The following is a 20,875-nucleotide window of genomic DNA, read 5'->3' as shown; positions in this document are numbered from 1 at the left end:
GTGACCCCCCAAAAAGACTTGGCCATGGCTCGCGACCCCTCCCCTTCACAGCTCACCAATCTAACAACACACGCGCACTGAAACAAATACGTGCATGAACACATACCGACTGAGATTACCATACTAAATAAGATATATTAGTTAATCCATATGGCTTTAGTTAAAGGCACATTTTCTAAAATGGGGGTTTTGATAAGAGGATTAATATTACACTCGAGTGGAATCATGCATCTGAGAGGAAAACATACACATCTCTTCACACAGCTCCAGACAGTATCCAGTGGCACTGGCCAGTGGACCGACGTTGGCCCAGCAGTTCCGTCTCATGTTGAAAAACTGCACTGATTTGGATGTTTGGTGTAATACATCTTCGTTCTCACTGACGTTAAGCTTTCGTGTGTCAGAACCTGAGACAAGTTGGGGCTGATCAATTTACCACCACCACCTCTTTGTAAACAGCTGTGCCTGAACTTGTCCATTTGAGTTTCTCACTTGGGCTCGAAGTCTACGATACTTGTGGGGTGCTAGGTGTGTGATATTTTTTATGGATCTTAGAAACAGAAAGATGTATCTATCACACCGTTCATAGGCTGTTGAGAGCCACCATTTCATGTATTGTGATTGTCATATAAACATTTCTTAAACTTTCATGGAATAAGTTAAGCTTATGTGAAAAAGGGAGGAGTGAATATCCCAAGTCAGCTTGAACGGTCTGTCTTACACACACACACACACACACACACACACACACACACACACACACACACACAGACACACACACACACACACACACACACACACACACACACACACACACACACACACACACACACACACACACACACACACACACACACACACACACACACACACACACACACACACACACACACACAAACACACACACACACACACACACACACACACACACACACACACACACACACACACACACACACTTCCTCACTCTCTCTTTCTTCCTCTGAAAATGTTAATTAAATTATTCTTAACTGTGCTTTTGCTGAAATATTAACTAAGAAAACAAAAAAATATGAATACTATTTGTATTCATTTATTTTTTAATTCAGATTTTCATTCAGGGGGTCACAACCCCCAGGTTGAGAAATACTGCTCTGAGGTACCAGGCCCATACTCCTGAAGCATTTGACATTGTGGAGCAGTTTTAATTTACATGCACCCAGCAATATACTGAATACTTTCACACAAGAAATGGGTTTGTGATGAGAGGGAAAAGTGAGTGTGGTTGTTTTTCTGCCAAGGAGTGATATTGATGCAAAACAAGTGCTTGCAATTTATCCAGAATAACGAAAAACTGTGGCCTTGACATGATTTGAACACATAACCTTCTGATCTGGAGTCAGACGGGCTACCATTGCGCCTACAAGCTCTTATAAGCTGTATATTCTGAGACGGAATTCAAATGTAGACCTGGAAATAGGAGCAGGTGTGCGAAATACTGAAAACTGTAACATAGAAACTGTAACATAGTATACAATGAAATCCCAAAGCATTAGTCATACAGGGCCTGAGAGAAAATCCAAGGGAACTGACAATCTTTCCACTAGACCAGGGGTCTTAAAATTGTCAAGAGCCATCCGGAGTCATCCGGTACCGGATGACAAAAAAAAAAAGTAAACTATCACGATACACAATCAATTGGGATAAATGCTGTACCCATAAATGATCATTTGAGCCAGACATTATTTTGATTTGATGTTTTAAAATGAGTTACCACTCAATTCACATATCTGGGTCTTAAGATCCCATGGAATCCTAATCTGCTTTTTAAACTGAATTTCCTGGACATGATAGACAAGCTAAAAAGCAATATCAGAAACTGGAAGTTACTGCCTTTATCAATGATTGGTAGTATCAATGCTGTAAAGATGGTCTCACTGCCAAGGTTTTTGTACATGTTCCAAAATCTCCCTGTTTTTTTGTTCTTTCTTTAAGCAAATATAGATTTGATTGTTACTTCATTTATCTGGGCGGATAAAACGCCTCGCATTTCCAAAACTCACCTACAGAAGGATGTAAGCGAAGGGCTTTTTCTTTTTGTCAGTGGAGCTTTCCTGGGGATGACTGGTCCTCTGACGCCCCTCTCTGGTTAAAGATTGAATCCATTTCAGTCTCAGAAACCTCACTTCAGCGCTGCTTCTCTCCAGAGCACAGCCTTCACGTAGGAACTCCCTGAAGATTCTGAATCAGATTAGAAAGTGTTTTGCTCTGACAAATGTTTCTGTATACACCCCTATAGCACATAATCAATTATTCAAACCAGGTATGATGGATGGCGTATTTTCGGATTGGAGGAGGGGGGGACTGAGCTGCATTGGAGATCTTTACATAGACAATAAACTGGCTTCTTTCGTTCAATTGCAGACTAAATATCATCTTCCTCCAGCACATTATTTCCGGTACCTCCAAATTAGGCACTTTGTGAGAAAACATGTCCTGGAATTTACAGTCAACCCCAAGGGCCACATGTTCTATGACATAATTCTCGCACATCCAAACTCTAAACATTTAGTTTCCAGCTTTGTTGCTGCTTTTGGGGCGTCGGTGGACACTGGTCATCCAAAGACTCACCCCATCTACCAATCCATGCAGACATCTACAACCCACCCACTGCTCGACTTCCATCCAGACGGCCAATTTGGAAGAACACCCCACCAGCTGACTTCACCATCCAATCAGCTTGGAAAAATGAATGGGAGTCCAAGGAGGTCCCAAACAAACATCTGGTGTCAGACCCCAACCAACAGGTCCCTGGCGCCAACCTCCCAAGGAGACAATGGTCGACACTCAATTGATTCAGGACTGGACATGGCCCCTGCTTGGCCAGCCTTCACAAATGGGGCAGTAGCCCAAGCCCACTGTGTGATTGTGGAGAGGAGCAAACTATGGAGCACATCATAGAAGTTTGTCCTCTCCAAAGACTGAAAGGAGGATTAGTCATCCTCCATACAGCAGACCAGGAGGCAACTGCTTGGCTTAAGGACTTTGAATTTGCTAAATAAAATCTCAGAGATGCGTGGCCTGAGAAGCTGGGCATTTCAATATCAGATGAACTGTGGGAGGAGGACCTGTCTAGTTTTTAGAGCTGTTATATATATTAGATATAGATTGATTCAATTCAAATTCAAATTACTACTTTTACCGTTAATACTTTTGTACTTTTATTTAGGTAACACTTTGAATACAGGGCTTTTTGCAGGAGTGTTTCTACATAGTGGTATTACTACTTTTACTTTTACTTTGAAACACTTCTGGGATCAGTTGTATCAGTCACCAGAACCAGGGACGTGTGTTTTCAATGAGTCATGAGTAAAATGGAGTTTGAAGTCACAATAGGTTTGTATGGGAATAGGGCTTGTTGTCTGATAAAATGAATATCAAATATCCAAATATTGAATCAAGCAACTTAAAAGCTGTCTGGGGTGCACACAGAAGTCAGAGTACACGTTAAAATGACCCCCAGAAGTGTGAAACACCCCTTTAATTTAAATATATATATCGTCTCTGCCGGGTGGAAACCTCATATGACCAAAACTGTGACTTCTCATGATTCAAATTCAAAAACAGCAAAAGTAGCAGATCTACAAGCTCAAAGTGTCAGTTTCTGCCCGACAGCAATGATATACTTCTTACACCACTGTTGAGATGGGGCAGAAAGGGACACACAATCAAACAGCCATTTGATTCACACACCTTTCCATATTATAATATTTATTGCTTTGTCTTAAAGGGGTTGTATACAGAATAGGCAGGGTGTTTACATCCGTTTGATTCTGTGAAGCACTGACATGGATGTACTGATACCAGGGGAAGATAAACAACATGGTTAAAAAAAGGATATAACGAACAGACCCTCCCCCCCGGATGACTGCTTTAATTAATGCTTTCAGAACAAGGTCCAGTATTCGTGTGTGTGTGTGTGTGTGTGTGTGTGTGTGTGTGTGTGTGTGTGTGTGTGTGAGACATTACATGATGTAATTTACATCCCAAAATTCCCAACCCCCAGCCTCATTACCATTTATTTGCCCACAGATGAGTGAGTGGGTTGATCTCAGCTTGATTAAGCATTCAGACTTGTATTTTGTGTTCAATGTGCCCACAGTTTGTTACATTTTCACAAACTTGCCGTTCCCCAATGTTTTATTTTGAATGCAAAACAGATCACATATTATGGTTTCTAACATCATGTACCTTCCTGCTGTCCTCCTTTGTGTATCCTTTGTGTATGTAAGTGTCAGCCATGTCGCCGAGGCCCCATCACCACAGTCTGCTGCAATCCAAAAAGAGACCAATTGTCAAGTTCATCACAGATCACACTGCTAGAAGCTCGATCAGCACATAGCAGCACAAGTCACTGCCAAGCTGGCCGGTTTACCAGGCTAGGAAAACAGGGCAGCAAGGTAACATTTCTGCTCGAATGGCAATGGAAAATGGTTAAATAAACATGAATCAAATGAGCAAAAAATAAAGTGTACTGGTAACAGAGTATTTCTACATTGCAGTATTGATACTTTTACTGAAGTAAAACATGATTTGAGTACTTTTTCCACCACTGCCAAGCTGGGGTCTTTAAAATTAAAACGTTTGAGAACCATTGCTCCAGGTCAGGTGGTGGCGGTAATGCAAAAATAAGTAAAGTTTCCCAACAGCCAGTACACAACAAAGGAGGAGGAGACGTGCAGTTTGTAGCCAGGCGCCCCCTCGCCTTGGGACCAATCAGAGCCATGAAAACAGCAGCGGGGCGCGAAAGGGGGCGTGGTCTGTGTGTATTTCCCGCGAAAGTTGTCTACTTGTTCCTGTTTGGGAATCCCTCTGCTAAAAAGCGATATAAAACCTGGAGCTTTGATCGCCTTCAACAACAACAATCATGTCTCAGGCTCGGGTGACGGATTTCTTCGCTCACAGGAAAAAAGGTGGCGTCGATGGAGGAGTACGGCGTAAAGGAAAGAACTCGGCGGCGGGTGGTGCCAAAACTAAAGCCACGATCACAGCAGAGCCCACCAGATCTCTCCGCTCTGCGAAGTCCTCCATACACGAAGAGTTTATCCGATTGATCGACGAGGCCACCGCGGTTGACGAAGGTTCCCCGGGGCCAGCGATCAGCCCTCCACGGACGCCGAAACGGACTTCGACCGACGCAGAGTTCGACCTGGGGGCTGCTTTGTTCTGCAGCACCGCGGAGCACAGCTCGACCAAAAAGAAGCTACGTGTGGAAGTTGGTAACCGTGATAAGGACGCGGGGCCGGGAGCGAAAGCACCGAAAAAGACCGCAAGGAAAAAGCTGATTCTTGTAAGATTTATGTGATTATGTCTGTCGATGTCCCCTCAGCCCCAGGCACAGGGTTGCCATGTCCGCTTATTATAAGCTAGTTTGGGTCTAAATATTGGTGGTTGCTGTTTTTGGGCTTGTTTCTAAAGTCCAAGTTGCTTATTTGGGCTATGTTGTTTAAACCAGCTGTTTTTAAACATGCCAAATACCCCCAAATGATGTTAAAATGTTCCAAAATTACCTCTTTTCTTAAGTTTTTTTTAAAGTAGCAGATCTACAACGTGTCGCATTGTGAGAGTGTAGGTCGGCTATTTTCAAATAGCCGTAGCCTGGTCACTTCTTTTGAGCTTGTTTTCATAGACATGGTTGCTTATTTCTCTCGCAGCATCTAGCAACATTGCTCAGCCCCTCAAGTAAATATGCATTTTTCGTGAAACCTATGCGTGAGAACAGAACAACAAGGGTTTATTTAGGACGACTGCATGTGTCGGCAATGTACAAATGACTATCAGTCAAATTTGAGTTGAATCAATCAATTTGTAAGTATAAAGGCAAAACTTTTCATGCAAACATTTTCATGTCTTACTAGACCTAATGACATTACATGATGTAATTTACATACCAAGATTCCCAACCCCCAGCCTCATTACCATTTATTTACCCACAGATGAGTCGGTGGGTTGATCTCATTTTGATTAAGCATTCAGACTTTTCATTTTTGTGTTTAATGTGCCCACAGTTTGTTACATTTTCTTGCGTTCCCCAATGTTTTATTTTGAATGCAAAACGGATGACATATTATGGTTTTAACATTATGTCCACTCCTGCTGTCCTCCTTTGTGTCTCCAGTGTACACCCCAGGCCCCGGTAAGCGTCAGCCATGTCGCTGAGGCCCCATCACCACAGTCAGCTGCAATCCAAAAAGAGACCAAGCGTCAAGTTCATCAAACTGCTAGAAGCTCAGCACATAGCAGCGCACAAGTCACTGCCAAGCAGGCTGGAAAACAGGGCAGCAAGGTAACATTTCTGCTCGAATAGCAATGGAAAATGGTTAAATAAACATGAATCAAATGAGCGTATTTATGAAGTGTATTTATTGATTTTGTTATTTTAGCATTCCACACCAATGCTGAGTCTGCGTAGTGAGAATCAGCCAAAATGTGTTACAGAGCAAACGGCTATTTCATTCAGCAAGTGTCTGATTATCCTTTTCTTCTGTCTGTCAGACGTTGTCTAAAGAGGAAATTGCGGCACTCAAGTCCCGCCTTCAAAAGATCAAGAAACAGACGGAGAAACTGTCCAAGCCTGCATGCCCAGCCAATGTCTCTCCAGCTGCACATTCATCCCCTTCGTCCTCAACAACGGCCCCAGCGTCTGATAATAGCACAACTACCACCCCTGTTGTTGTTGACAAAGCCCAGATTTCCACTGCGTCGGACGCTCCAGGCGTCAAGGCCACTCTGTCTAGGGCTAAGGAGTTAGTAGCCAGTGTACAGAGGAGAAAGGAGGAGAGGGAGAGACAGGAGAGCAAGGATAGTGAGACTCTGACACAGGAAGGGTGAGTAGGGTGGTGCTTTGTGCTCTAATGTGCTTTTTTGTGTTTTTTAATAAGGGCTCAATTTAGGGCTGTCATCCCACAAATGACTTGAATCAAGCTTTCACAACCATGTCACTGTGCTGATATTTTCTGTTTTTTTCTCATCAGTGATGGTCTACCTGGCTACCAGCGCTACCACACCTTAGCTGAGCCAGTGCCTCCAGGTCTGACATTGCCTTACCAGTACAAGCTGCTGGCCGAGATATTCCGCAGCATGGACACTATTGTCAGCATGCTCTACAATCGCTCTGAGACGGCGACCTTCGCTAAGGTCAAACAGGGCGTTCAGGACATGACCCACAAGTAGGTGGAAGTTTGGCATATTTAACTTGTATTAAAACGTTTATTGTGGTGGTTTTAGCCTAGCAGTTGGCGTGGTGGACTAGATTGGAAATGCATTTTTGCTGTCATTTAATAACTGGTGTCTCTGTCTCACCCCCTTGGCCAGACGCTTTGAGGAGAGTCATCTAGGTAAGATAAAGACCGTCTTCCCCAATGCCTACACCTTCAGACAGGAGAAGAACATTCCCACCTTCTCGTACAACATCAAGAAGGGCAGCTACCAGCTCACTATGGAGCCTGTCCTTTGCCCTGGTGAGCACACACAAACACTAACCTTATACCACCACTGCTGTTTTGCTATGCTTCACATAAGGGGGATTTGTCCAATTTGGAGGGGATACTACAGTACTTAAGCTTAAGGAAAGAACTTCTATTATCCATCTCAGATAGCATTTTGTCACTCTTCTCCAACCTAAAGAATGTTTCTGTGTGTGAGAGGGGAGGAGAGATGGACAGATTATTCTAATGTAGATTTTATGTATGAGTATACGGTATGAGGTCAATGCACGTCTGTGCTATGAGTATACAGTATGAGGTCAAAGTATTTCTGTGCTTGCAGTACATTTCTCCTATATTGCACGATCTATACACCACTCCCTAGAAAGTCAGAATACACGAGGGACAAAGATGCCAACTTAATAAAAAGATGGATAGGAACTAAAGAACCAGGCAGACAAATGCAATGTGGAAGGGGGGGATGAATACAGATGGAACAATGATATTTTGGGGGGAATAGTAGAGATGTTTGTGCCTGACAGTGCTGCTCATTGTTTTCTGTCTTATTCCTAATCGTGTGACATGTCCCAGTAAAGTCTCATGTACTAAGGATGTTTTTCCCTCCTGCAGACAAGAATGAGGCTCGTCCTCTCCTTTCAGCCTCTCGTCTCCTGGAGAGAAGACATATCTTCCACCAGAACCTGGTGTCCATCGTTAAACAACACCACCGGGTCAGTCATTACTGCAGCTTTCATTTGAACCATTATCTCTTACCATACACTTAGATTTGAACTTGAGGTTTCTGGCCAACTAAATCTCTGAATAGTTAACTATCCCTAAGGGAATTTGTGCACTAGCCTGGCATGTTGTGTAGACCTTAAACTTACTTGTCACAAGCTTTTTAATGTAATATACGTATATAGAGTTGGTAAAGAATAGTCTTTCTTTTTTTGGCAGCTTTTGCTTTATTTAGAAGCTGAGGGCATGTTATTATGTGATCATTCTATCCAGTCGGCTCCCATTGCACCCCACTATATCTTTCTTTCTATCCCGTCTGTCCACAGACCTTTCTGTCCTCCTCCGTTCCCCCACTGTCGGTACCAGATGACCTTCTGACACGCTGGCACCCACGCTTCAACGTGGACACTGTGCCAATAGTGGAGTGCAGCCCGGTGCCTCAGCCTCCACACACTGACAAACTCTCCACGGCCCAGGAGGTTCTGGACAAGGCTCGCACACTCATGACACCTAAGGTAGACTAGCCTCAAGATTAGAGAGCTGCAGTTAGTTGAATTATCGAGAAGCATGTTTCATTAATATATCAATGTATCGTCATGAAAAAATTAAATAGGTTCTTATAAACGAGTAAATCACCATCGCTTTACCATATTAAGCCCTGTTTTATATTTTGCTGTACAACGGTGTTGCAAAAATCTGCTCGCAATGCATAACGATGCGATTCATTGAGCTTGTACATCTGCAGTTTCTTTTATAAGTTTCTTGCATGTATTGATAAGAAATATGTTTCTTAAATGGATTAGCTTGATTAACTGCTCAAGGTGCCATTTTTCTGGATCCTCTATGAATAATTTGTTTCATCATTTTCATTTTGAAATGTGTTTGTGTAGATGGAGAAGGCCCTGGCTAACATTGCTTTGAAAACGGCAGACACGCTGGGGGCAGAGCAGATCCCTCCCCAGACCGCCGCACTCGTTTCCCCCACAGTGACCATCACACCAGATGTCTCCACAGCTGCCACTACAACTCAGACACCAAGTGCCCTCAAAGGAGTGTCTCAGGCTCTGCTGGAGAGGGTAGGTCCTGTGTGCATTAAAGGGGCCACAATTTCTCTAGTGCTAAAACTCAAATTATTGTGTGTGACTGTCAGTCGTGGGCAGAGTTGCATAATATCTGTCCCCACGGTTCACTAGCGTAGTGCTCAGTGACAGATTTCACCACTTACCAGCACGGTGCCCATTTAGACGGTTGTGTTGACAGATTCACTAGCATAGTACCCATTCAGATGGTTGTGTTTTATAGATTCGGGCCAAGGAGGCGCAGAAGCTGCAGGCAACCATGACACGGAACCCTGTCCAGGAACAACGCCTTCTGAAGATGTCACGTCTGCCGGAGCTGGCCAGGATTCTGCGGAACGTCTTCGTTGCTGAGAAGAAACCAGCTCTGATTATGGAAGTGGCCTGCAACAGGATGGTGGCTAGTTACAGATCGGCCCTTTCTACAGGTTTGTGTTGTTATTGAACCGTATCCAAACCAGGCCGAGTCTGTCTGGCTACGCGAGGCTAGGCCAAGTCAGTGAGGCTCATGTTGGCGTTTAACTGAAATGAGCTGCAATGGAGGGGGGGGGGTGGAGGGACTATCGGCACCGCCACCTACATGACTGTAGTGGGAGCATAAACTTATAGTTTATGTAAGAAGACTGAGGAAGTGTCATCAATATCCAAATGCGTGCACACTTTGCTGGAGATTCTACCAGTAGCGACACCACTGAACCACATTCTGTGACACTCCCTGGAATGTAATATGGGCAGAAGATGTAGGTTGTAAATGATGTCTTAATTGGTTTAATTCTCTTTTCAGGAGAGATGGAGAAACACCTCCGGTTGCTGTCAGAGCTGGTCCCTGACTGGTTAGCCATCCATCCCATCAGGAAGGACTTGTACCTGAAACTGACTAAGAGCATGGAACTCAACGTTGTCGTGGACAAACTCAATGCCAGGCAGAAAGAGGAGGAGAGACTCTGATGGCTCACAATTCTCCTCCCATTTAAGGACCCAATTGACCAAGGAAAACTAATTTTGCGTGGACATTGTTTGAGTCCCAGCTTCTCGTACTCAAATGGAGAATCAAGCTTCACAAGAAGACAAACATTTTGGGGTTCTCCGCTGAGATTTTTTTTCCATCTAGCAACCTACGGATAATTTGTCAGGTGTTTTAGTGTTAAAGGTGCTTTAAGTGATATTTCTTTTCTTAAAACTAAAAAAAAAGTTCGGGAGAGGGAACCCATTTTTATAGTGTTCCAATTTTGTCTGCTAATGTTTTGTAATCACTTCCCTTTCCACGTTTATCCTGCATAAGTTGTCTCTTCTGATGAAATGGGTACGTGTTTCTTTTTTACCACAGAGCTGGAGAGAGAGTGAGACCCCTCACCTATTAAACACTTATTATAACAAAAGAAATGTCACTTAAACCACCTTAATAAAGGGAGCGTTAATAGCTTCCATACTCCTTTGTAGAGGTAATGTATAATGGCAGCTGATGTGCAATATTTTTGGTGTGTATATTTTTACTGGCTTTAGATTTATGCAAGTTAAATACTGACAACTGAAACATTAGTGCAAAACTTCTTAATATGTACTATTATGTTGCATTTGTGAATTCTGTTGCTGAAATACTATCCAGAGATGCTTTGTTTATATTCATTCACATCTATAGTTCCCCCCCCCCCCCCCCCCTCCCTAAATTGTTGAATAATGTCACTTCTGTTTCAGTTCGAAGTGTAACTTGTGGATTTAATAAATGATTCGACAAATATTTTGTCCCAAGAAAAGACGGTGTGAAGGGGTTCTGTTCTACAAGAGCGTACAGTGGGCTCAGTCCTTTATACACTAGTGGATTACTAATATGGTAGTCTCGCGTAGCCAGACCCCACAGAAAATGAAAAACAGCGACCTCTGTTTTCTGATATTGTCTGTGGGGTCTGGCGGGAGGAAAATGGAAGACCAGTGCGCAGGGAAACTCCGGTTTCATGTCTGCCTTCAGCGCATCACTTCCGGTTGGTGCGACTACGTTTTCATTCCCACTAACAATATTTCTACACGGAACACTAACACCACTTCTCCCAGAGAACATGGATGGTTTTGGTTATAAGCCCACTTGTTTCTATGATGAAAGAGTAAGTTAAAATGTGAATATCTTTCCGTGGTTTTGTCCGCTCCGAGGACGCTATTGTTAAATTAGTTTCGGCTAGTTTCGAGGGGGGAAGGGTGGATGGACACGTGAATCCCGCCCACTACATTTGATTGGGTAAAGCGCGGCCCGCTTCCTGATCTGAAGGCACGCCCACCTGTAGCCAATGCGCACACGTTATGACGAACCCCTCCGACAGATTCCACCGCAGGGCAGAATCTGTTCTTGAGAGATTACTAATTTGGGGGATATGCACAATTAACTTAAGTTGCATCCACTCTTACAAAAGCTATTATGGCTAGACAATCTGAGGAAATAGTGGCAACAGATTGATTTGAGAGCAGAACTGAGTTGTAGCAAAATCAAACTTTAATATGGTGTTCATTGTCAACCGTTAATTGTACAAATACTTCTGATTTGTTACGATATTACAATGTCAATGTCTGTAAATCTCTTGATGCAAAGACTTGGCTAGAAAAGTATTAAGCACAAATTAAATTAAAGCAGTGCAGACAGTTATATTTTGCATAAAGGGTAAGTATCTTGTCTTGAAACTGACATCTTATGCATGGAAGCATTTCATCATGTCCAAGCCTTTAAAAAAAAAAAGGGTTCACAACACCAACAGCAGGTGGTCAGGTTTAGCCAGTGATGCTATGCTCATTTGAGAAGTGGTTGCTCTCTATTTTAATGACGTGACGCGCACGTCGCTTAACACCTACACTACAGGTCACACAATGGACAATTGTAATGCATATACTATATAGGCTAATTCCTATGTTAATGTACCTGCCGTGAGTCGGGAGCCTTTGTAAACTTTGAAGTGTGAATTTAAAGTAGTTTTAAATCTATGCGTGTGCCTGCGCGTCCCCCTGGCCAAATAAGTGGTTGCTCGGCGTGCAACCCCGTCCACTGAGCATTGCACCCCTGGGTTTAGCATACTGACAATAAAATGCATGGAATGGAATGCACTTTATTTTCATGGCTGAACATCCAAATACAAAGTACATGGTCAGTAGTACCAGCACTTATGCATCTTTCAAGTTAATTTCTAGTGCTTTAGCATGCAGCTTAGAGAAAATGACTACCATATACATATGGCCTGAGGAGCTTTGTGAATGAGACCACGCGAAGGCGCCAAAATCGCAGTCATAAAAATGTGCACGCCAAAATCGCAGTCATAAAAATGTGCATAGAACTCTGTACACAAGGACAGAAATAAGCAGACATATTTCCGTCAGATTTATTCATCCGAACGTTTGCCACTTGTTTCTATGATGAAAGAGTAAGTTAAAATGTGAATATCTTTCCGTGGTTTTGTCCGCTCCGAGGACGCTATTGTTAAATTAGTTTCGGCTAGTTTCGAGGGGGGAAGGGTGGATGGACACGTGAATCCCGCCCACTACATTTGATTGGGTAAAGCGCGGCCCGCTTCCTGATCTGAAGGCACGCCCACCTGTAGCCAATGCGCACACGTTATGACGAACCCCTCCGACAGATTCCACCGCAGGGCAGAATCTGTTCTTGAGAGATTACTAATTTGGGGGATATGCACAATTAACTTAAGTTGCATCCACTCTTACAAAAGCTATTATGGCTAGACAATCTGAGGAAATAGTGGCAACAGATTGATTTGAGAGCAGAACTGAGTTGTAGCAAAATCAAACTTTAATATGGTGTTCATTGTCAACCGTTAATTGTACAAATACTTCTGATTTGTTACGATATTACAATGTCAATGTCTGTAAATCTCTTGATGCAAAGACTTGGCTAGAAAAGTATTAAGCACAAATTAAATTAAAGCAGTGCAGACAGTTATATTTTGCATAAAGGGTAAGTATCTTGTCTTGAAACTGACATCTTATGCATGGAAGCATTTCATCATGTCCAAGCCTTTAAAAAAAAAAAGGGTTCACAACACCAACAGCAGGTGGTCAGGTTTAGCCAGTGATGCTATGCTCATTTGAGAAGTGGTTGCTCTCTATTTTAATGACGTGACGCGCACGTCGCTTAACACCTACACTACAGGTCACACAATGGACAATTGTAATGCATATACTATATAGGCTAATTCCTATGTTAATGTACCTGGCGTGAGTCGGGAGCCTTTGTAAACTTTGAAGTGTGAATTTAAAGTAGTTTTAAATCTATGCGTGTGCCTGCGCGTCCCCCTGGCCAAATAAGTGGTTGCTCGGCGTGCAACCCCGTCCACTGAGCATTGCACCCCTGGGTTTAGCATACTGACAATAAAATGCATGGAATGGAATGCACTTTATTTTCATGGCTGAACATCCAAATACAAAGTACATGGTCAGTAGTACCAGCACTTATGCATCTTTCAAGTTAATTTCTAGTGCTTTAGCATGCAGCTTAGAGAAAATGACTACCATATACATATGGCCTGAGGAGCTTTGTGAATGAGACCACGCGAAGGCGCCAAAATCGCAGTCATAAAAATGTGCACGCCAAAATCGCAGTCATAAAAATGTGCATAGAACTCTGTACACAAGGACAGAAATAAGCAGACATATTTCCGTCAGATTTATTCATCCGAACGTTTGCCCGATTCTGGTTGTATACATCTCAATCACTATCGAACTAATGGCCACATTACGCATGATTCGGCTTGACCATTACACACTGCTGTCCATATTTATAGCTCCCAATCCATCACATGCATATCACACAGAGTGACTGGAAATGATTACATTACTGGACCACTTGTAGCCCAACTGTAATATGATATATATTGTTAGGCACCTTATTGGGACTGCCCTGTAAAATCTCTGACAAGCCTATTAACCCATTTAGTCCTGTTACACATATACGTTATACCGATCAATCCGGGGACGCCTCTGTCATTTTGAATAAAAAAATAAGTTTCTCTGAAATTTAGAAGGCGTTTTTAGAATCGGCCTCAGCTCTAAATGGGTTAAAAGGCGTCAATCCTGTAGTATACCATAACACATTTGTTGCGCCTGGTTGAGATGGACAGACTGGGGGGTTGCTGACTGGGTTAACTGTCATGTACTGTTTGCTTATTTACCCACAAACAAAGCAGTGGGTGAGAGATGGCAGCGCGAGATCGATCGGCTAGAGAGTGGCTGTCCTATAGATAGGGCCAACATAATTGTTGTGACATGGGAGCATCATACTGGTGTGTGTATTTTATAATTTTCCATTTGTGAATATTATATATGAAATAAATGAAACTCATTTTCATGCGGACTGGCATCGCAGACCACCCGCGAATGGTCTGCGGACCCAGGTTGGGGACCCCTGCTTTGAAGCAGACAAAATCATTCAGCCATAGCCAGAGAACATTTGGCTGGTCAACACACTGGCACATAAAGGACTTCATGAATGTAAAGACAGCTGTTGAGAGATGGTGTCAGTACTTGACCAGTGAGAAGACAGCATGTGGTTTCAGTTTGTCTGCTCCCTTCAGATCTTGAAGTTCAATAATGACCAAGCAGCCCAGCACCTCTGCCTGTTGCTTTTGCATCAGCTCACAGGCAGCTGTAAGGGTCCCTGGAACACACATACATACCATGTACCATTATTAGAATTATGAAATGTCCACTAAGCTTTTTCAACATTTCAAGACTTTTGTGTTGCACTTACATACTAGTCAAAACAAGGCAAAGAATCATACTTGTTTCCTCCTCAAATGAATCCTTTCATTGCCTAGACGTTAGAGGCGCCCCAAAGGGCCTATCAACATATTTCCACTGGCAGGGTACAATCATATTTAAGGCCTCAAAATCATAGTTAATCAAAACAGCCAAGATAACATTTCTGACGAAAAGAAATATCTGCGCACACCATGTAGCTCCGAAAATATTTACAGTAAAGATTGTCATGTACACAACGTTTCGGCCAATTAACCTGGCCCTCATTAGGTGATTAGATTAGTGACCAAACCCCTTTATCTGAATCTGTCACAATACATGATAAGAGTGGCGATATATGATAGGGACAAAAATAACTAGTATACAAGTATACAACCAGTATACAAATACAATACAGATATGTTACAAAAATGTAATCACACTTTACATAATTTTCTCTATTCTATTCTATTCATATGTTGTACACATTGCTGCCTCTTTGTTCTTTATAATTTATTGTATTTCATATAGCATTTAACACTTTAGTTTACACTCTTTTGTAAAAAACAAAAAAACAAAACTTTATTGTATTTATACACTGGTGGGATTCATTGCAAGTTGTGCGTGTAAAAAAGAACCTGTTCTTTGTCCCTAACCACATCACCATTCTGGTCATGTGTTGTGACAGATTCAGATAAAGGGGAATGGGTCACTAATCTAATCACCTGATGAAGGCCAGGTTGTTTGGTTGAAACTTTGTGCACCTGACAATGTTTTTGCAGTAAATATTTTCGGAGCTACAAGTTGTGTGCGGGAGGTGTTTCTTTTCTTTGCTGATACTTATTTTGTCCTGCACCAGCGACAATTGGATGTGCACAACATTGTTCTTTGAAAATGCCAGGTTGCTCATGGGACTCCCTGTTTGATGGTAGCAGTGGAACCAAGCCCCCAGAACCCAGTGATTGCATTGAAGCGCATTGGACATGCTGGCCATTCGTAGGTACTGCAGCTTAAACAGACGGGGCCACTGCACAATGTACGAGCGAAAATGTTTTCGACCAATGGGCTCGACTCACGAGCTTGCGCACAAGCTTGCGCACGGGGCCACGCACCTCTGTGACGTAAAACGCGTCACTTCTGTGACGCAGAACGTATCACAGTGGCCCCAAATAGGCTACGCCCATCAACTTTCCAACCCGGAAGAAGGGGTGAATTCACTTCATGCGCTGGGTGAGCAACTCAATGCAAGTGGATGGGAGGGGATATCCGGTGCCCTCTCTATTATTTTTAACTCTATGAGTGGAACTTGGTCACAAGGCTCATCTTCAATTTAGGCATTTAGGGTTCTAAGTAACTTTAAAGCTGATTACCTCCAGTGGCTAAAAGGTCATCGATGAGCAGAACCTTCTGTCCAGGAATGAAAGCATCTTTCTGGACCTCAACTTCAGCCTAAAATTGTAACAACAGTGAAGACATTTACATCTCCATATTTGCTGTACACATTGTGTACAGATAATGTGGTTTGTGTGAGTCTACAACAGTAAATACATATTTTCTGGCAGAACTTTCAAAGGCATTTGATGTGATAAGAGCTGACCTCAAGTTGCAGCATTTAATTATTGGCCGAGTACACACACAGCATGACAAATTAGAATTAGGGATGCAGGGTTGGTTGATTGGTTGATTGATTGAATACTTTATTAACAAGAGTACTAACAGTACAGTCAAAGGTTATGCTCAAATAACACAAAAAGACCCAGGGGCTTGTTACCATTGTGGTCCATTGTACTCAATTAATCAGTAATGAGTAAACTATACTGACATTTTGGCCAGTATCCAATACAGATATTGTAATACAAGTTTGTAGTAGGGTTTACAACAGTTACACAGTAACTGTGATTCAGTAACTGTGAGAACAGATGTTCAAAAAACGGTGCATTATATCAGTATATAACAAAATACTTTCTCAACTTCACATTGAAACTCAGCTCAAACCAATATATTACTTTGATAATGGTTGGATAGTGATTCATCTTTAAGGCCAATATTGGTGATAACGAATTGACTGATTAATCGTGCATCCCTAAGTCGATGTCGCAGAGTGTTCTATGGCTGTATATGGAATACATACAGTAACAGCAATTCTAGGGCATTTAGTGCATTGATAGTAAAAGTCACTTAGTTAGTATACCTCATTCCAAGCTCCTTCAGAAAGATATAGTTAGTCTAGAACAGAATTTAAAGTAAAGAGGTTGATAGCATGGTTTTGTCTGCATGTCTTACCGTGCCATATTCCAGGCTGTAAGACACAGACACAGTGGGTCCAGGCAGTTTCCCTATCTTCCTGACCATCACAAATCCCACGTTTAACCTCTGGGCCAGCATAGGCCCAAACAGAAAGCCACGTGCGTCTAGACCTAAAATACACACACGCAGTTGAAATCATTCCTGTATTAGTTACCTCTTAGCTACTTTAGTAGTAATATGTATGTATGACGTATGACGTAAGCATGTATGATCATAGGCTGCTTACCTACAATCAGGTCAACTTGCTGGTATGTCTGTTTCACATGTTCTTCAAAGAGATCGATCACTGCTGTCAGAGCTGCAGGCTCCTTCAGGAGTGGACAGATATCTCTGCACAGTAACACACACACACACACACAGTAACACACACACACACACACACACACACACACACACACACACACACACACACACACACACACACACACACACACACACACACCAATAAGTGTTAAATAAAATAGGTGTTAAATAGCTCTATATTCAGATTATTCTGTCATCATTTCTGTAGAGTGTTTGTTCAGTAACAGGGGTCTCCCCACCTCAGCCCTTTATTTAAACGGAAAATGCATTTTCAGGTCAGGATAACAATTCTATCCAATCAAGAGATAACTAGGATACAGGATAAACAAGTGAAATTGAAAGTGGTGAGTTTGTGGTGGTGGGCACTAGGCAGGCAGTTTACCACTGCGCTTTACCTGCAGAAACACACTGCCCTCTTGCTGTATTTTGGTGTTTTCACTGTCTGTTTTGGTTGACCCAAACCTTCCCCTTCTACCAAAACAAACAGTGAAAACACCAAAATACCACCCCATTCGAGAGGGCAACGTGTTTCTGCAGGTAAACACCACACTACTCCAGTAGTGATGGGTCGTTCAAGATCGATTTGTTCATAAGAACTAGTTCATTGCCGTGAATGTGAATAAACCTGTTCACTTCCTGAAACTGTTACGTTCACGATTTTGTTCATGCCCCCACCCCGCCCTGCACACAGGACGGGCGGGCTGTTCCTACCGCGACAGACAGACCATCAGACAGACAGACAGCTGTGCGGTACAGTTTTTCACTATACAATAGACATGCATGCGTATTGCTATTTGAATTGAAATAAAGGTAGCCTACTATTGTTCCTGGACAAAAGACAGATCGATAGTGTAAGCACCACATTTAAGTATCAGAAGAAATAAATATGCATGGTCCTAAACAAAGGACAGGTACTGGTCAATTAAGATGTTTTAGTTTGAATAGAAGATGCAAATACATAGTATGCTACAGCTACTATTCAAGTTAAAGTCATGGTTGGAAATCGATAGTCATGTGAGTGTACTGACTTAGGCTGCTTTGTATAAAATATTGCATTTGGAAAATGGAATGGAAATAATATGGAAATAATTATAGACTAATACAAATAACTTTACATTATATTGTAGTTTATTACTTCTACACATTGTTATATTACAAAGAAGATGGTGCAATTAGATGGTGAATGATAGTGCTGTGTTTCTGTGCAGACTGTGCAGTCATGTCATGTCAGTGGGATCAGATGCACACAGTTGCATGCATAGCAGCCCATGCGCTCCGCCGGGACAGCCTGGAAGCGCTACTGAACGTTGAACATGAACGAATCATTTGAACGGATCATTGCCGTGAACGTGAACAAAATCGTTCATTCATTGAAATGAACGTTTTTTTCCCCCACCGCTATACTCCAGTGGCTGATAACTGCTGGTTTGGTTATGTAAACACAGGGCAAAGTTACACAATTATGCCTTTAATAAAGAGATGAGATAGGAGAGTCCTGATACTGAAAAACACCCTGATCACTATCAAAATATAGAGCTTTAACCTTTTCACTTACCCCCCCCCCCCCCCCCCCACTATCACTTACACTACTAGCCTTGGATCAAGACTATCATAGATGTATTTTATCGAGTCTGACATAGATATGCAAATCTGATAAAATACATATATGACAGTCTTGATTCAAGCCAAGGCCACTACACTACCTTTAATATACCTATCAGAGGACTCTGGAGTTCAAGACTATAGTCTGGGAAGGTGAGAAATTAAACTATTCACATGAGACTCACGACAACACTTTTCAAAGCTGTTCCCTTGCAACGTAATGCCAATGAAAACTGAGTGAATTGTAAGAGGAATGTAAAATAACAGCTAAATCAAGAAAAATATGAAATCTTCCCATTCAGACCATGTGACAGCTTCAATGTGGGCATAGCTTACAGAACACCCCTTATTAATTAGACATTACATTATTTACGTTTTATTTACCTAAAAAGAATCCCTTTCTTTGGGAAGTCCTGGACCGCGTTTATGTGGCTGGAAACCAGCTGTAACTTGGATTGTTGTTGGTCTGCCATGGTGAGGTAGGTTGGTCAATGGTCCGTATCATCCAGCTGCTGTTGTGACCATAGAGGTATAGGACGGTTGTGACGCGCGCGCGTTCACACACACACACACACACACACACACACACACACACACACACACACACACACACACACACACAAAACATTTTAACAACACAAATCTTGTATGGGGTGGGGGGTAGCACAACATATTTTCAGTTGGGGTTCTGCAGGGGGAAAAAAACATTATTTTAAGGGTCCTTGACATGAAATGTTTGAGAACCACTGGTTTAAACAACATTAGGAAACAAAACCAAGTCAGCAACTACACTTTAGAAACAAGCCGCAACTACCAATATTTACAAGCGACTTAACAGAAAAACAAGCCCAAAGTCGCCTATAATAAGCTGATGTGGCAACGCAGCCTCTGGCTGGATGAAGTGGCGTGCGCCTGCGCAAAGTAAACGTGCTAGCTTTAGCCTAGCTGCAGACTGTTAGCTTGCCTGTGTAGCCATTACGTGTCGTTTTATTCGTTTTGTTGTTACAACGTATATCTTTTGCATTTATTGAAATAAAGAATGGCTTTATAACAAACGCATGCCTTTTTCATGAATCACTTTAAATCAATAAATGCTTCCGTACCACAGAAGCAGGATTGAGGTGCCGTGAGATGTAAAGACAACGGTGGAAACGGTACAAAATACTTCCGGTTAAAAGTTTCAAAATAAACATTTTTTTCCTTTGTAGTTGAAGTTTTAGTTAGTTATTTCTTAACTCTATGGTTAGGCGGCCTGTCACAATTATTACATAATCGTCTAATCGCAATTATTTGAGATAATAGCAACTATTTTAGCTTAAGTGTCATAATCCTTCCCATGTTTAAAACATGGAAAAAACAACTTAAATTTGTAATCATAATAATAATAATAATGATTTGAACAGATTGACACAGACTGAGTTCTGGAGCTGGTAAAAAAAGAACAAGGGACACTGTTTGGGTAAAAATATATCCATAATCCTAAAAACAACTATTTTCATTATGTGAGTTACATTAGTACTACTTTGAAATGCACTACCGGGCGGAAACACCTTTATTAAAGACAGGTTGAGTATAGTGTTGCCAGATCTTGCGAGAGAAACAAGCAACCAGGTCTACGAAAACAAGCCCAAAAGAATACATCGGCTATTATCAAAACAGTCT

The 20,875-nt window shown here is 42.2% G+C and overlaps 2 protein-coding genes across 3 annotated transcripts; one reads left to right on the top strand and one right to left on the bottom strand.

Annotated features, from left to right (window-relative positions):
* Nucleotides 1–4,830: 4,830 nt before the first annotated feature.
* On the top strand, nt 4,831–11,025 carry cdt1 (chromatin licensing and DNA replication factor 1). Its single transcript, XM_084076361.1, has 10 exons — nt 4,831–5,329; nt 6,158–6,325; nt 6,535–6,866; nt 7,014–7,208; nt 7,354–7,499; nt 8,094–8,194; nt 8,528–8,716; nt 9,092–9,277; nt 9,504–9,705; nt 10,062–11,025. Exons 1-10 carry the CDS (start codon nt 4,907–4,909, stop codon nt 10,223–10,225), a joined length of 2,106 nt encoding a protein of 701 aa, XP_083932487.1. The 5' UTR covers nt 4,831–4,906; the 3' UTR covers nt 10,226–11,025.
* Nucleotides 11,026–12,727: 1,702 nt separating this feature from the next.
* aprt (adenine phosphoribosyltransferase) lies at nt 12,728–20,359 on the bottom strand. 2 transcript variants are annotated; one of them, XM_084076561.1, is made up of 6 exons: nt 20,317–20,359; nt 19,598–19,725; nt 17,535–17,638; nt 17,285–17,418; nt 16,372–16,450; nt 12,728–14,921 (listed from the first exon to the last, which is right to left on the bottom strand). In XM_084076561.1, the coding sequence occupies exons 2-6, from the start codon at nt 19,684–19,686 to the stop codon at nt 14,782–14,784; spliced, it is 546 nt and encodes a 181-aa protein (XP_083932687.1). In that variant the 5' UTR covers nt 19,687–19,725; nt 20,317–20,359; the 3' UTR covers nt 12,728–14,781. The 2 variants fall into 2 exon arrangements, with proteins under 2 accessions (XP_083932687.1, XP_083932688.1); XM_084076562.1 differs by having other exon boundaries at nt 19,598–19,722; nt 20,317–20,340.
* Between the last annotated feature and the right edge of the window lie 516 nt (nt 20,360–20,875).

This window comes from Gymnoscopelus microlampas (assembly GCF_963454915.1).
Source record: "Gymnoscopelus microlampas genome assembly, chromosome: 13".
Classification (NCBI taxonomy): Eukaryota; Metazoa; Chordata; class Actinopteri; order Myctophiformes; family Myctophidae; genus Gymnoscopelus; species Gymnoscopelus microlampas.
Note: the sequence above shows the minus strand (reverse complement) of the source record. Positions and strands in the feature narration are given on the sequence as shown.

Bases quoted from the DNA above. Each gene is read 5' to 3' on its own strand.
- cdt1 (XM_084076361.1), top strand. From the start codon at position 4,907: ATGTCTCAGGCTCGGGTGACGGATTTCTTCGCTCACAGGAAAAAAGGT. The intron at 6,326-6,534 runs GTAACATTTCTG...TCTGTCTGTCAG, and splicing joins CTGGAAAACAGGGCAGCAAG to ACGTTGTCTAAAGAGGAAAT. The intron at 7,209-7,353 runs GTAGGTGGAAGT...CCCCTTGGCCAG, and splicing joins GTTCAGGACATGACCCACAA to ACGCTTTGAGGAGAGTCATC.
- aprt (XM_084076561.1), bottom strand. From the start codon at position 19,686: ATGGCAGACCAACAACAATCCAAGTTACAGCTGGTTTCCAGCCACATA. The intron at 16,451-17,284 runs GTAAGACATGCA...TTACAATTTTAG, and splicing joins ACAGCCTGGAATATGGCACG to GCTGAAGTTGAGGTCCAGAA. The intron at 14,922-16,371 runs GTAATCAGCTTT...TGTGTGTTCCAG, and splicing joins TGACCTTTTAGCCACTGGAG to GGACCCTTACAGCTGCCTGT.